A 17,009-nucleotide genomic window follows, 5' to 3' on the forward strand; every position below is an offset into this window, starting at 1 on the left:
ATCCATTCTTTCTTCTAAGCCATAAGCAGTTGGCAGAGCTACTGTTCAGTCCCTGCAGTATGTTTTAGGAATGTATACGCAAATAAATAAGTAGGTGCTGTGCTGCATGATAGATGTTTTAGACTAAATTAAGCTTTCTAAGCCTTGAGTATGTGCCTTAAACTTACCTCCACCCCCAAAAAGTGAATTCTATAGGCTTAGAGGTTGACAGCTCCGTTAATGCTAAATTCATCATGTTAAACTAGCAGTTCTCAACTTCTGGCATGCAGGTTTTTTTCCTGAAATAATAAAATGCTTCAACGGATCATTTATTCATGTGTCCTTTTGTTAAATAATTTACAGAATGAGTGATTCTGAGACTTAATGTAGTTTATGTACTATATTGATAGCTATATGCTTAGCTGTGAACTATGAATTACCTTGGATCAGTTTAAAATGCTTAAAATGTCAATATGTTTTTTTTATTATCATGTTGCTTTAGATACCAGAGGCAAAAGAGGGGAAAACTGAGACACAAAGAGCAAATGAACTGCCAACAACTATAAAAGAGCAAGTTAATAGTAGGTGTGTTCCTGTCTGAAGACTATTTTGTGGACTGAATAGTGTCTTTTTTTTCTTTTTTTTTAAAATGAAGAATTCAGTAGGAATTTACTGTGGGAAGAAACATTTTCCTCTAAGCTACCGGAGAGGAACCAGATGTGTTTAGCAAACAATTCAGCAAAATAATGTGGCAGCAAACATATTAGGAACTACAAAAACACTACACTTATTTCCTAAATCCTATTGTGTTTACTTCTTAAATAGTAACGTAACTGACAAAACAAAAAAGACATGTGTGGTAACCTTTAGCAATGGGCACTACTCTGTAAATATAGTGGTACTCTTTCTGAGATACTGTTTGGGGTTTTTTTTTAAGTCTAATACTGTTTGAATAATTTAAACCATATGCATTTTTTGTAACAATTAATTGAAATAATAAAATAGTATTAAATGCAACACACAAGTTGCCCAAGATCGTGGTTGACAACTAGCAGTATTTAGCACAAAACTGTCCCAGTCTAGGTAATTTATTGTGCATGTTCATATTCTCCCATGATTTTACAAAGATACTTGTAAATGTTGTTGCTCTCTTAAAGATTTAAAAATCTAAATATACTGTGATTGAATACTTCAGAGAAATTAAATGCTGCTTTTAATCTTGAAATCTCTAATTAGCAGAAAAGTAAGTCTGTGAATAACTGTAAAAGGTGAGCTACTCCACTAACTTATCTCCCAGAGTTTAAATTATGTAGTAACTATGGCAGTTTATTTAAAAAAAACAAAACACTGTTACTCATTCAGTATCCGTTTTCATCTGCAGTTTACCTAATTCATCTACACAGTATTAGTGACCACTTGACACTGTGTCTTTACTAAACCCATCGCGCGTGGAGCCAGATAGTAATAGGAATGTTTAGAGCTCCACCAATACTAGCATGCATTACAAGTCTTACTTGCTTATTGGCATATACTAGTTTTATCTGGGCATTCACTAGACCATGGACTTTGTTAATCTGTGCTATCAGGCTAGTTGCAAATCCTCAACATCAGCAGAAATTCCTCTTGCCTAAGAATCGTACACCAATAAAGAAGGATTTTCTGTAGCTTACATTTATTCTGGTTGATGTCATGTTAGACCTCCAGAAGATGATTCTTCTAGTGATGAAGCATCACAGGAGTTGAAGGAATCCCTGAAAATAGATTCTGCCCCAGTAGAGCATCCAACCCATGGGAACATTACATCTTACAAGAAGTCACTTAGACTGTCTTCAGACCAAATAGTAAGTGGCACGCCTTTCTTGAACATAGGATGCTTCATAATTCCACTCTGATTCTAACAGTTGGACTTTTTCTGCTTTTTAGAAGTGACACATAAGTACATTTTGCAAATTAAAAATTGATCTTTGGGTTGCTTTTCTAGCAGTAGAAAAAAAGAATGGGGAAATTTAAAATTTAAAAAGAAATTTAAACTATTTTCCTGTACTAGTGTGGGCAGCTGCAGGGAATTTTTGATTATTTTTTTTCTGTTGTGTTTTTTTAAGAATCTGTGTTTGGATTAAAAAAATAATAATTTCTTATGAAGTTCTATAGTCAAACTTCTACATTAAGATGTTGTCAAAAAAGTGACATTGTTGGCTTCTGCAGTTTGGATATCCTGGGATCTGAACATGTACATAATGTACATCTAAATTGGTATGTAGTTTATTCATTGCAGTCTAACTTATAAATTAGTTCTGCTATTGTCTAAGTGTATGATCTTCATCAGGGAAGAATTTTGGGGAAAGTATCCACTAAGTAGAAAATACTATTGCATACTATAGCAAACTGGGGCTTCCATTTGATAGTACTGTAAGTCTACTGTAATAGCAAGAATTTAAGCAGTAGGGAGTCAAATATCTGCTGCTGTAAGCAGATGTAGGAGCTATGGACAAATACATGTACCCAGACTACAAAACAGACTTTGCCAGCAAAACTGCCAGTGTTAAACCATGGTTCATTTTCTGAGGAGTTAATCAAAATAGACAAGGAAGAGTATATGAGCCATTTCATGTAGCTCATTTATGATTCTAAAAATTGTACAGTGAGGGCAACTTATATTTTCAATTACTTTGCTTATTCTAAAGGCAAAGTTGAAGCTCAGAGATGGCCCTAATGATGTTGTATTTAGTATTACAACCCAGTATCAAGGGACTTGCCGTTGTGCGGGAACAATATATCTCTGGAACTGGAATGATAAAATCATCATATCGGACATTGATGGAACAATAACCAAGTAAGTATCATTGTGGGTTTTTTCTTTTCTTTGATCCTATCCTGCTTTTCAAAATAAGATAAAGAAACCTGATTTAAGATGACTATTACAGAATGTTCATTAAAAGTAATGAAAAAAACTTGTAGAATCATAGAACCATTTAGGTTGGAAAAGACCTTTAAGATCATAGAGTCCAACTGTCAACCAGACCACTAAACCATGTCCTGAAGTGCCTTGTGAAGTGCCTGTCTATGTGCAGGGATGGTGACCCAACCACTTCCCTGGGCAGCCTGTTCCAATGCCTGACAGCCCTTTCAGTAAAGAAATTTTTTTCTAATATCTAATCTCAACCTCCCCTGGTGCAAATTCATGCCATCTCCTCTCATCCTATCTCCAGCCACCTGACAGAAGAGACCAGACCTCCTTTCAGGTAGTTGTAGAGAGCGATAAGGTCTCCCCTCGGCCTCCTTTTCTCCAGACTAAACAACCCCAGCTCCCTCAGCTGCTCCTCCTAAGACTTGTGCTCCAGGCCCCTCACCAACGTGGTTGCCCTTAACTTATTGCTTTGATTTTAATTTGTACTTGCATTTATAGCAAACTAGAAAATGTCTTTTAAAAGAATAATGCAAAGGTGATAATGTTTACCATGTGACTAATGCCCTTTCAGTTAGACTTCTCCAGATTTAGCAGCCATAGGTTAACTTGGAACTGACTTGTACTGTATGGTCCCCCTAATTGCTCTGTCTGGAGTAGTCACTAATTCTTTTTTGAAATTGTTAAGACCTTCTGCAGAGATATTTATCATTATAAATTGAAAAATAATCATTATCATCATCAAAATTTATCATTAGTGGTTGTCTTTAACAAAACTCACATACTTAGTATCAGCTATCTCTGATGTTTTTAGGTCTGATGCTTTAGGACATATCCTCCCTCAGCTTGGCAAGGACTGGACTCACCAGGGCATTGCAAAACTCTATCATTCCATAAATGAGTGAGTATGTAATCCATGAAGCAATTAGGGTTTTCTGGAATTTGGTAATTAATGGGCAAGTAATTGGATTGTTGTTAATAATTATGAAATTTATTACAATTTGTTGATCTAAATGTTGAGAAGTAAGCTACTTCTGTCATTCGCAAACAAAACTAAGTTCTTTCCCCATATGTATAATTTTACAGGAAAGGAAGCCACCACTTTTACTAATTCCCTTCTCAAATTTTTGATTCTGCATTTTAATTTTTAAAAACTGTGTGTAATATTGTTGTGACTAAAAAAAGAGAACCATAATAGCAATAATTTCTCAAACAGTCATGCATACCTCTGTTTCCACCAACTCAGGTTGATCACAAAGCATATTACAAACATGGTACAGTGTAAATTCAAACCTAAATTGTGTCCTTCCAATGCCTAAATATTTTGTGTTTTACTGTGTTTGCTACCAAACTCAAGTGAATGCTCCCTAGGATAGATTTCAAGTTCTGAAACAAGCCTAATTAACAACGGGCCACTTCCACAAAGGGAAGGTTGGTGGCCTGGGTCAAGTTTTCTGTCATTTTTTTGCACTCCTGACAAAAGCCAATGCAGTTCAGTAAAACAGTAGAAAAGAATTCAGCAAAAGAGCAATTTCGCCTTCCCCTCTCTGGGTTAGTCAACTGAACGTGCTCACCTTGTGATCTCCAAGAACCTACAGAAGCAGACCATGTGCCTTCTCCCTTGCAGCAGTGGTGAGGTGTTTGCTTAGTTCAAAAGTGTTGTGAACCACACACTTATAAATGTACTGTTCGTCTGAGAGGTATATAGCCTTATAAATATTTATGTCCAGTAACTTAGGGCAGAATAAACCTACATATTTCCTCCCCTTTCAGATTTAATCCTTTGTTTAGCAAATTTTTTTCAAAAATATAGTGATGCCAGAAATGATACTTGCTACTGAGGATAATCATAGGATGATCAAGTGTTAAACACTTCACAATCCACTTAAAATAATCAATTTTTATCTTTAAGTTTAGTAGTCTTTCTTTCCCCCAAAATATTTGGGGTCTTAGAATCTATTGTTGGCCTTCGTTCTGTGGCTAAATTTTGTCTGTGGCCCCTGGCAGTCCGTGGGAGATAATCTGAACTTTTTTTTGTATCCAGTGCATAATAGAAGAGTAGTTTTGGAATTATTCGGAATCAGGTCTTTGAAAATGCAATAACACGCCAGTCTTCTGCGCGTGCAGTAACTGTGCACAAATCTGTGTAACAGATGAACCTACAAAGTCTGCAGGAAAGATTTAGGGGCTTGATGAATGCTTCTTGCTATCTGTCCGTCACTCTGTGCTGCAAATTCTGCCAACAACCTGAAAAAATCCCAACAACCAAGACAGGAGATCTGGCATCTGATGTTATGTGATGCAGATAATTTAAATAATTGCTGTCATCCTACAGCTGGGCTGAAAGAAGCTGGATAAAACCGATGTGGCACTTATTTAAACACAATCTAGTCCATCTAATTGTGTAATCTGAGTATTGCCATCCCTGTCTTTTTTGCCCTTCTTGTTTCTCAGTTTTGATTGAGTCATGTCTTTAAACTATTATATGCCTTGCAGATTTTTTTAACAGTGGAACAGTCTTTTCCCTGTGTGTGTGCACAGCACTGCAACAAGTCAATACCTAAACTGGTGCCTCTGGACATTGCTATAACTGTATACTTATGTTGGCAAAGAAAGTCTTCAGCAGGAATATGAACTAAGTTGATAACTCTTTTCTAGAAATGGCTACAAGTTTCTGTACTGTTCCGCCCGTGCCATTGGGATGGCAGATATGACCAGAGGATACCTACACTGGGTGAATGACAAAGGAACAATTCTCCCCAGGGGCCCTCTCATGTTGTCCCCCAGCAGTTTGTTCTCTGCCTTTCATAGGTAAGCATGTGGGATTTCATACACCCATTCCTTCCCCATTCAGAGGAAGAAGCGGATCAAAAAGCTTTGGCATGCTGACCATTACGACTGTAACTAAATGATCCACTCTGTGCTAGATTTGCTACTGAGACTTGATGTCCCTCTAGTGATCATTTATAAGCTGTTTGTTTTGTCTGAATTTCACTAGCAGTATACTTCTGTTTCTGTGGGCATGTTAGAAGTGGCTACGAAACACAAAATACTAGTCACAGAGCAGCTCATTTTCCCTTTTCTTCATTCCTCTAGTCCATGACTGATTACTATTAGGTTCTGTTTATATCGGTACAATTTTGTCTTTTCAAGTATAGCTACAAGGATTGTAGTGCAGTGCTACTATGCAAGATAGAGGGAAAAGAAAAAAAGCTGGGGAATATAGACTGTCCTACTAAATGATCTTGCAATATTGGATGTGCTCCATATATGACTACTTAAAAAGCAATATGGAGTTTAGCTATGGTTCAACTCAGTTGATCTTTTGAACCAGCCATAGTCTACCTGTTCTTGATGGAAGAGCTGATAGTGGAAAAGTCTTTTTGGTTTTTCCTTTTTTTTTTTTTTTTTTTTTTTTTTTTTTTTTTTTTTAGTAAAAACCATTGATTCATGGCTAGTAGTGACAGCAACTTCCATTAAGGTCACTAATAGGCTTTCTGCACTCTTGTCAGAGACAGGAGTTGTAACAAGCTTGTGTGTACTTGATTTGGTCTTCTGATTCAGATGGTCATCCACAATAAAAGCAGTTCACAAATTGCATTCACAACTGGGAATTTCATGCCATTTCCTTAGCCTACGCACAGGTTATTAATCTATTTTTTTTACTATGGATATTGGAAAACAGCAAATGTTTTATTGTTTTGTTGTCTCTTTTATCATTCTTGGAAAACTATTGACCAATGTCTATATAACTACCAATGCTAGCAACAGGAAGTAATAAGAATATAAATATCAGATAAATGGGGGAAGGAGGATACCCTCTATCAAATCATTATTTAGAATTTGACTGTTGAAATTTTATTTTAGGGAAGTAATAGAAAAGAAGCCTGAAAAGTTCAAAATCGAATGTTTGAATGATATCAAGAATTTGTTTGCTCCCAGTAAACAGCCTTTCTATGCTGCTTTTGGAAACAGGCCCAATGTAAGTGTGCCCCTTTCTAACTAAAGGGTTAAAATGCATGAAGTACTTGAAGCAGAAGAAATAAGCTTTTCTTTTTGTGTCTATTTTGAATAAGAAAATGGGACACTGGTGCTTTTATGGGTTTGGTCAGGAAAAGCCACATGCAGAAACCTTAAATAAAAGCTGCTAGAACTGCTTATATGAGAAAGGTTACAAAGATGTGTTAGTATTCTCAGGATTTTATTAAATATGTGCCACCTTTCCATATTCTTTTTCAGCATTTTTGACAGCTTTATAACTTAAGCTTATTAATTTAGTGCTCCTCAGTCTTGAATCCTTTTTCCTATTGTATGGTTCCTGTATTTTCTCTGCAGATCAATGCTATTGTAATTGAGCTAGAGAGAGAGGAGGTATTCTAAGAGGAATATTGTCACAAGGAATAGTATTGTGTGGTATAGATTTTGTGTGTGTTTGTGGTCCCAGGCTTGGGAACAGGAACTAAGGGGCTGGGGGTGGGGGAATGTTTTGTTACAGTATGTGTATGTTTTTAGGGGTTTGTTTGCTTTGGTTTTTTTTGGCTGTTATTTTGGGGGCTTTCTCTTAAGCGGCAGTTTTACTGTACCCTTTTTGGATCAGCTTTTCTCATTCCTTCAAGAAATTGTTTGTTATGTAATATTCACTAAGGAAATGTTGAAACATGTGCTTTTGTTTATGCATTTTGCAGGATGTATATGCCTACATGCAAGTGGGAGTTCCAGACTGCAGAATATTTACTGTGAATCCAAAGGGTGAACTGATCCAAGAACGGACTAAGGGAAACAAATCATCGTAAGATCATTTTTGTTATTTTAGCTAAAGAAAGCATTTAGGAATAAGACTTACAAAATAATTGTAATCGTGACCATGATTTGATCTCCTATTACATACATCACACAAAAATCTTATTTGCCAGAGACTTACAGCTTTGGATACTTAACTGAAACTTTTCAAAAAGAAGAGTAAACTGGTGAAATAAAATTGAAAATTGCTTCTGCAGTAGTGATGTCTTATTTGACTATAGCTTTCTGGTCTAGACTTCTAAAGCTCCTTTTTGGCTACAGTTGAACAGTGACTAGACTGTTAAATAACGGTCTTTCTTCTTTTTTAATATAGATATTACAGACTAAGTGAGCTTGTGGAACATGTGTTCCCATTGCTTAATAAAGAACAGAGTTCTGCATTTCCATGCCCAGAATTCAGCTCCTTTTGCTATTGGAGAGAGCCTCTTCCTGACCTTAATATGGACGACCTGGCCTGAAAAATACTTCTCACCTAGAGATGGAATTTCATATTCAGCTACTCCAGTTTAAATGTGAAGAACTTTCTTAACAAAGATGCTAATTTATATACTGGTACCATAAGTCTTACTAAAGAAATCACTTTAATTCCGTTGGTTTAAAACAAAGAAAATGCAAAGCTACTGTCAAAAAAAATATTTTTTTTGGGGGGGTGGTGGTGGGGTGGTGTTGGTTGGTTGTTTCTTTATTGCTTGTCTTTATATACCTGTTCTAAGACACTTGAGATTGGCCTGTTATTGATGGTCATGGTACCCAAGTGCTTCAGGGCAACTAAATGCTGAGGTAAACTATGACTTTGCATTTTCATCAATACAAACCTTATTGTAAACACAGATTTTTTTGTTTGTTTGTTTGCTTTGGGTTTTTATTACTCTTAATAGTATATTTTCTAAAATGAAGCCAAAAAGTATACAGAAACTGCCAAATAGAATGTCAGACCTATTAATAAAAAATGTGGTCTAATGTTCAGATGGGCAATTAGGCCATTTTTGAAAGGAGCCAGAACCTAAAACCAGTGTGCTCTTTCTCAGCTAAAATACAGAATCTGTGTAGACATTACAAGCCTGACAGACTCTGAAGACGCAAAATTCCTCTTTAAATGTAAATATGTCTTTTGTCACATGTACAAGACTGTGCTTGAACAATTCATGCTCAAACTAACTCTGCTTATTACTTTTTTTTACATGCAGTATTTAAACTATTTCATGAGCTTGTTAAAATGAAAGTTGTCTTCAGATACTCGTATGGCTTTTGCTGTTTTCAGGCTGCACTATGTCATGTTAAATTTCCATCAGGAAACATCTTGAACGTTTCTGTAAGAGTTGGGGAGCTGACATTTTTATTTCCTTTTTCAACACAGAGATGATGCATACATGTGTGTATGCTGTGTAGGCCAGTAAAATGTATGTACAGATTATATTCAGGGAATTGTAATACTAAAAAAAATTATGTATTTAATTTTTTAATTGTCTACTGCAGGTCTTTCCAGAATTCTGTATTGAAGGTTTTCAGTAGCTGGAAGGAAATGCAGCTCAATAGTGAGATTCCAGGTATGAGAATGGTTAAATGCTGCAGAGCAGAATAAAACTTTTTTTTTTTAAGTTTTGGGTTAATCATAAACATCATGCTGGTCATTCCTCAGGTTCAGATCAGAGCCTGTGAACAAATTGCATTCCAAGTCTAGTGTTTATCAGCTGTAAAGGCAGCTAGTATTTCTCTCTCCAAAAATACTTGAAGGCAAAGGTAGTTTTGCTTTTTGAGTTAGTGTGTTTAACCTCTGGACAAATCTATGGTGAGAATGTATCATTCCAGTGGGCCAGAGGGTTAAGGACTACTGTCATTTAAACATCAGCCCTGGGCTTTCTGGGCACACAGTCTTTTCTGTCACTCCTTAAGCAAGTTCCTGGGACCATGCATTAAAGATCCTTCCAGGGGCAATGCCCAGAATTTCCACCAGGCTCTGGGCCGAGCTCTCCCCTGTACACAGCTGCCAGTGGGAGCAGGGAAGTGTGCAGGCAGGTGTGAGTGATCTTTAGAAGGCACTTGTATGGCTACCTGCTGTGGTGCCTGCACTGGGGCTGCTCTTCTCACAAACAGCTTGGGCAGGCTCTTCTGCTTCAGCTTACTTGGGCTGAATGTAGGAAAAGAGCTCTCTTTGTTTCACTATCTGCAAAAGAGTATATTTAGAGGATTTTACCCACCCCCTGGAATATTTTCTTTCCTTTGTCAGGCTGAGTAGTCTTAACCCACAGTTCTGACACAATACCAGCTAATGCTAAACAGTTGGTGAACTGCTTTGGGGGGATCATTTCTAGATAACTAGGTAAATGAAGTTACTTTCTTTTTTTGTTTTCCTTATGAAACACTAGTGTATTCCTGTGTTTATAAAACATTAGATAAAGAATGGAGGGAAGCAAAATCAACATTGAACCTCTCTTTCAAAGCAGGAGTATGAGTGGGAAAGAAAACATACCTGTCTGTCACAGTGAGCCATGTATATAAGTGAATTGAAAAGCATCCTTCTTGTTGTGCAGTAAGAACAATACTTTCTGTGACTATTTCAGCAAATTCTTGGTCCTGTCACCAATCTACTCGGAGTTTAAATGGATTTCACAGGATTCAACTCGAAGGATACTTTGCTTTTACTGTTTTCTTTTTTTAACTTTTTTCCTTTTCTTACCTTTTATTCCATAGATTTCATTAGAAACTCAATTTTTCATGATCACCAAGTGCTTTGAATATGAATGGGATCTGAGCTTTTAAGACACTTAAATACTTTAAAAAAAATAAATAAGAATCCAACATAATAAAGTATTTTAATTACAAGATGAAATATTCTATCTAAAGATTCTATTTTACATAAAGTGAGTGAAGTTGCCCTCCTAAAACAGTCCATTGTGAATATCAAAGCTTTATTTACCACACTTAACTTATTCTTGGTGGCCCTGGTATTACACAGGTTTTCTAAAAATGAAACCACTTCATGAAACTGGGATGGGTTTCCAAATGGGACAGATTGTTACCAAGGTTTGTCTGTATCATTCTTGGTTGATTTTTTTTTTTTTTAACTTGGTTAATTTTTTCTCTTCACTTCAGTTCCATTCATCTTTTCAGATTGTCATAAAGATAAGCTGTGGATTTTAAGGTGGGGACTTGAGTAAATGAGCAGTGTGGAAAAATTGTATCAGGTGAATCTCCAAACACATAATTTAAGCTGGTATGAATATGGGGGTTGTGTGGTTGTAGAGAGCTCCTCACTCTGCTAACCTGTTACTTTGCATTATAGGGATGTCCAAAAAGATGCTTAGTTAAAAGTTTTTTCTTTTTTTGCTCTGTAACAGCTACAGTTTTGATATTTGTTTTTTGATAAAATGTAAAAGTGTTATTGAATATTTCTGATATGCGTAGGACAGGAGTTTGTTTTGTTTTTCTAAATCTGGCTTGTATTTGAAGCTTTTCAGATTGTTTGTTTGTTAACCCTGCTTAGGGACAGAATATGGGGGCACTGTACCTACCATTGCATACCTATGTAATTTGGACTGCTGGGCACTTTACTGACTCTAGAAAAGACATCTCATTAGTATCAACCTGTAGGCTTGTGCTGCAATATTAATATGAAGTGGGGTAAATACGAATTATGCATTAGCCTATCCTTTGTTACCTTAGTCAAGAGAAGTGGCCTGAAACTAATGTTTGAGAACAAGTTGTGCTATACTTATTTAAAATTAGCGCAAGATAAATCATTCTTTCTGTGAAAGAGGAACTTCTAAATGTGTATGTCTGTAGGCGCATGCACACCCCTGTTAAGACTGTGTTGTTGAAGATGCAGATACTCTTAGCATTGGAACCATCTCAAAGGCTGAGTCAATGATACCTATCTGGGAATAAATAAGGAACATTGCAATTCAAAACTTGTTAGTGACTTGGACACTACCCATTTCTATGATGACTTAAAGATCAGTAACTTCAGTGGTACACATTTCTGGATGATTTTTTTTTTACTGTACCAAGCATGTTTGTACTTCAAAATGTTGGGCTCTCATCCCTAACAGTATACAATTGCATGTGCAATCTTGGCTCATGTACCCTTAGCTTCCTGTCATCAGTATACTCCTAAAACCTTTTTTTTCAAGTGGAAAAGTTTTAACACTTGTGTCAACTCCATTATGGAACTTCTGAAGCAAACTCTGAATCTGCTTATGGTAAAGACAAAAGCGATGAGATTTCGTGTTAATATTTCATACAAGTCTTCTAGCAAATGCTGTCATATGAATGAGAGTTGCTTAAATTACTGTAATGCAAATTCATAATGAAACATCAAAAATAGTGAATTTAAGATGCCTTTAAAGTGTCACTTTTGCCTGAAGAAGTTTTAGTTTCCAAAGTTGAATTCTGCTGAATAGAATGAAATTGCTTGGGATTTTTTTACAGTGTTAATTACTTCCAGATGAATGTTAAAACATTGGTTTATTTTAATGGTGGGAAAACTCTCTTCAATAATTTGTTTCATTTTTTTATGTTGAAGATGTGGAATACTTGATTGTTAAGCAACCCAATCACTGATAAGGTAGTATGTTTAAAATTGTCAAATCTGTGATCATACCAATACCGTGGTTTTTGTTAAGGCTGGACTATCTTGGGTACAGTAACCCACACTTCAGTGCAATGTTTATTGATGTTCAGAACAATGTTATCACAATAAACAAACTTAAACTAAATGTTTTCTTCAGTTTGTACTTGGGAATTCCATTCTTGTATTGCTGATTTAGTAAATGCAGGTTTATTTAAATTGTATTTGTATTTTACATGGAATTCAAGTTGCTTTTCTAAGGACTATGATACATCTGCTTTCTCTCACACTTGGTTTATTTTTTTCAGAGTATTTATACAACTGATAAATAATTGCTGTCATCAAACTTATATTATGTGCCAGTATCAGTATTGGGTTATAACTATAACAAAAAGCAAACAAGCATTAATAATATAGAATAGCAGGTAACAGATGCATGACTTGGGAATACAAAAGCTGCCTTGAAGAAAATCTTGCAACTGCATAGTTTGAGCTCTTGTAAATCTGCCCTAATTTGGAGTTTTATCTGAATTCTGTCCAAGTTAACTTTTTCCTTTCAAGGCAAAGAGTATTGTCTTCCACAGCAGTTGTTAAATTGTTTGAGGCAATTATTGTGAGACCATCTTGAAAAAGGGGCCTCATGCTTTCACTAGAAACTTACTCTTCCTCGTCTCTTGCTGCTGTTGGTAAATGCAGCTAGCTGCCTACCTTAGAAAATCCAACTGTTCAGGTCACATGTAAATGATGTCACGCCTTTTGATCCTTCTGCAGTGTGTGTCATTTGTGTTGCTGCCCCCAGCACCCATTCGCTCTGCTTGCGCACAGACGAAACTTGCTGCTAGAGTTTTTACAGTCTCCTGCTGCAGTAGCAGACTCTCTGTTTCTGTTGGGTTTCTGCTGTGATTCTGCTCACACGCTGCACCCTTCTCTTCACACCTCAGGCACTTTGCTCCTCACACCATGCTCTTCACTGCCCGTCTTTCACACCTACATCTCAGTACTTGCTTGTTGTGTGTGGTGAGCAACTACGCCAGTGCAAGCAGTAGAAGGGTGGCATGTCCTATGTATGCCAAATGTTCAGATTTGTTGAAAAATTATTTTTGACCTGGCATTGTCTCTCCTGTGTCCCTCTTCCCCTAATGGACTCCTAATGGCGTAATCTTGTTCCTGGTGGATTGATTTTTACTGTCTTGGAGCAACAGTCTTAGATGTGCAAAGAATAGAATCACAGAATCACGGTTTCCAAGGATGGGCACTTTCCTGTGTATGCGCAGGGCACCGTTTTCTACACTTACGTCATGCAGTTTGTACACCGAGGGCCCTGGCAGGCTGTGTGTGCAGCCCTGCACCATTTTGCTTGGGGAGTATGTGTGCACTCCTACTTCTTGTAGTTGCTGGCTGAGCTCTTGGACCGGTGGTGAACAGGACTGTGATGCAGCTGGCTGCTCAGAGGTGTTTTCTGGGCAGATATCCTGCATGCTGCATGAGAGAGAGGGGGACGGTTCAGAGCTTCCAGAGATTTTACTGTTGGGCACAGCAAGGGCTTGTCTGGCAGGGGCAGCCACTTCTGTGCAATGTGTTTTCTAAGCATGACAATACCAGCTGCTTGTCCTCCCCTCACCTTAGACAAATAAATCAAACCCGCATTGATATTTCTACCCCATAATGGAGATGCCCAAGACTTCTCTAACTGTGCAGGGGGCCGTAACAAAGAATAGCGGAAAGACTCTGGCACTATAACCTTGTGCAGTATTTTTCCTCATGGCTGAAGCGGTTGCCGGCCTGGACTGAGGCCCCAGGCTGGCGTGCAGCAGGAGGCCCTCCCAGCCAAACAGCCGTTGCAGCAGCACGGCTCAGGGGGAGAACAGATGTTGAGCTGCATGAGAGTGAGGACTTGCATTAATGGCTTTCGTGTATAGTGCTTTGAACGGGGCACAATTAACGTTGAGATAATTGCAAGCAATGCTAAGCCACTTCCTCAGGAGTGCTACAACAGCCTTTGCTTGTAAGGCAATATGCCAGAAAGATAAAGTTTTGACTAAATATTCATCTTTACTCTGAATTCACCTGAATTCTGCTTTAAGGACTGGGTGGTTGCCTGTCTCACTTGCCCCAGCACTGAGAGCTGGTATACCTCATGTTTTCTGCCTAGTCATTTCTTTTGTTCCAGTCTTTTCCCTGTTCTCTGATCTTATGTTCCCCACTTCTGATATTTCATGTATACGTGCTCTGGTGAGAATAAGCAACATCATAGCCTGAGCTGTTCAGCCTAGAACTGGCTGAAGGGCAGGGCTTAAAGGGTTGTGGTGAATTGACTACAACTGGCTGGTGACTGGTCATCAGTACTGCTCCTCAGGGCTCAATTCTAGGGCCAGTTCTGTCCAATCTATTTATCAATGATGTAGATGCAGGAGTTGAATGCACTATTAGTAACTTTGATGATGATAACAAACTGGGAGATGCTGTTGACAAGAGGCCTTGGAGGGAGATCTGTATAGATCGGAACATTGGGCAATGATTAACAGGATGAAATTTAACATGCATAAATGCCGGATTCTGCACCTGGGATGGAATAATGCTGGACAGAAGTACAGACTGGGAGAGGTGTGGCTGGAGAGCAGCCCTGCAGAAAGGGATCTGGGGCGGCTGGTCAGTAGCAGGCTCAATATGAATCAGCAGTGTGCCCTGGCAGCCAAGAGGGCAAACCCCATCCTGGGGTGCATCAAACACAGTGTAACCAGCCGGTCAAAAGAGGTGATTATCCTGCTGTATTCAGCATTGGTGCGGCCTCACCTTGAATATTGTGTGCAGTTCTGGGCCCCACAATTTAAAAAGGATGTGAAGGTCCTTGAATGTGTCCAGAGGACGGTAACAAAGCTGGCACAAGGGTTGGAAGGCATGTCCTGTGAGGAGCAGCTGAGGACTTTGGGCTTGTCTAGTTTGGAGAAGAGGCTGAAGGGTGACCTCATTGCGCTCTGCAGCTTCCTGAGGAGGGAAAGTGAAGAGGGAGGTGCTGATCTCTTCTTCCTGGGATCCAGTGACAGGACGCGTGGGAATGGTTCAAAGCTGCACCAGGCTGGACATTAGGAAGCATTTCTTTACCGAGAGGGTGGTCAAACAAACAGCCTTCCTAGAGAGGTGGTCAATAACCTAAACCTGTTAGTGTTTAAGAGGCATTTGGACAATGCCCTTAACAACATGCTTTAACTCGGTCAGCTCTGAATTAGTCAGCCAGTTGGACTAGAAAATCATTGTACATCCCTTCCACCTGAAATCTATTCTATTCACCAGGAATCAGAGCACTGAATGAGCAACTAAGATGGGTTAAGAACTGTGTTGGCAGAACTTCTGTGTACCACAAAGCCAATGTAACAGTGCTTGACACAAAATAAACACTTAAAATATACACGCAAGCTTGATTAAGAAGCCAGAAACTGCAGTTTTCAAGGTGGTGGAGGAGAGAGAAAAATTTTGGCTTACAGTGCTGCTGTGTTCACTGGAAAGCAAAGAGCATCCAGACATCACACAACAGGTAGGCTTTATTTGGACATATCTGCAGTTGTTTTCCATCACAATTTTCTTCATGTTCCTGTATATTTCTCTCTCTCTCAAAGAATGTATGTATACATGTGCACATGAAAAGCATACTCTCAAATGCACTGTTCTTTGCTGAAAAATTACAGTAATTTTCCTTTTTTCACAATCAAGATAGCAAAATGGATAAATGGCAAAACCTGCTAATGTAATAATATGTTGCAAGATGTTCTTTGAAGTCTCCCATATACAAAGAATGGGCAGAGCTGTTCTGCATCTTGTCTCAAGTCTGCAGGGTTATACTGCAGGAGGGTTGGTGCTGGCTCGAGTGCAAGTCTGTCCTGCGATGATGGGACACAGCCCCCAGGTACTCCAGGTAACTGGACAATTTGAACTCTATGCTATTACCTGGGAGCAACTAGCAGCCAAAGCCTATCTGCTGATCAAGTATCAGTGGAGTACATGTTCCCCCTGTATCCAAGCTGAGACTGTGTAAATGTATTTTTAGTTTTGGTGAAATAGATGAGTATCCACTACTGGGCTGTTACATAAGGACTTAGCAGATAAATCTCAATTCCAAATGCATGATATATCCTCAGGAAATAATTCAATCCTGATTTGAATCTCCTGGTTGCAGTTGGGGAGCCCTTTACCTTGCATTCCTGGCACATTTTAAAGCTGTATTGGGTGGTGAGGGGCATTTTGTTTCAAGTTACCTTCCTGTTTTTCACTTACAGCTTGCTCTATTTCCTTGGCTATTTGTAGTTTTTCTTGACTGGCTTGTTGGCTTCACCAAGCTGACTAGAGGCTCTCAGCAAAACTGTATAAAGTTGCTGCAAGTAACCCGTCATACATTGAAAAGATACGTGGTGGAAAAACACAGAAAATTCTCATTGAGTGGTCAGTAGAGAAACGTCTCCACTGTTTCTGAACTCTTAGTAGTAAATTAAAATAATGAGGTAGGTTTTTTTACAGGATTTGTTGTGAAAACTGGCATTCCTGCTTTGCTCCAAGCTTTCCTTGGAATATGACTGATTTATATGTTGCTTTGTTGTCTTTCCCATAGCTGCTCTAGGATATACTTGGCATGTTTGGCCAGATCAGAGTCTCTCTGGCTGTCGGCATGCTGGCTTGTCTTCAGATGTTCTGCTAATGACCTGGCTATGGGAATTTACCTGTCTTGCAAGTGATGCTGCCCCGGGAACTCTGCTGGTTTTGATATTT

At 38.4% G+C, this 17,009-nt stretch overlaps 1 protein-coding gene across 7 annotated transcripts in view; it reads left to right on the forward strand.

Annotated features, from left to right (window-relative positions):
- Positions 1 to 12,399, forward strand: part of LPIN2 (lipin 2) — a 47,824-nt gene extending 35,425 nt beyond the window's left edge. For 3 of the 7 annotated variants that reach the window (XM_049820001.1, XM_049819981.1, XM_049820011.1), the window contains exons 13-20: positions 482 to 564; positions 1,676 to 1,820; positions 2,664 to 2,812; positions 3,699 to 3,785; positions 5,543 to 5,695; positions 6,752 to 6,866; positions 7,570 to 7,673; positions 7,998 to 12,399. In XM_049820001.1, coding sequence (XP_049675958.1) covers positions 482 to 564; positions 1,676 to 1,820; positions 2,664 to 2,812; positions 3,699 to 3,785; positions 5,543 to 5,695; positions 6,752 to 6,866; positions 7,570 to 7,673; positions 7,998 to 8,142 — 981 coding nt within the window. In that variant the 3' untranslated portion in view covers positions 8,143 to 12,399. Of the gene's footprint in view, positions 1 to 481; positions 565 to 1,675; positions 1,821 to 2,663; positions 2,813 to 3,698; positions 3,790 to 5,542; positions 5,696 to 6,751; positions 6,867 to 7,569; positions 7,674 to 7,997 lie in introns of those variants that run through there. The other 4 variants (XR_007508483.1, XR_007508484.1, XM_049820020.1 and 1 more) reach the window with 4 other exon arrangements.
- Positions 12,400 to 17,009: the final 4,610 nt, after the last annotated feature.

Source organism: Accipiter gentilis, chromosome 2, assembly GCF_929443795.1.
Source record: "Accipiter gentilis chromosome 2, bAccGen1.1, whole genome shotgun sequence".
Classification (NCBI taxonomy): domain Eukaryota; kingdom Metazoa; phylum Chordata; class Aves; order Accipitriformes; family Accipitridae; genus Astur; species Astur gentilis.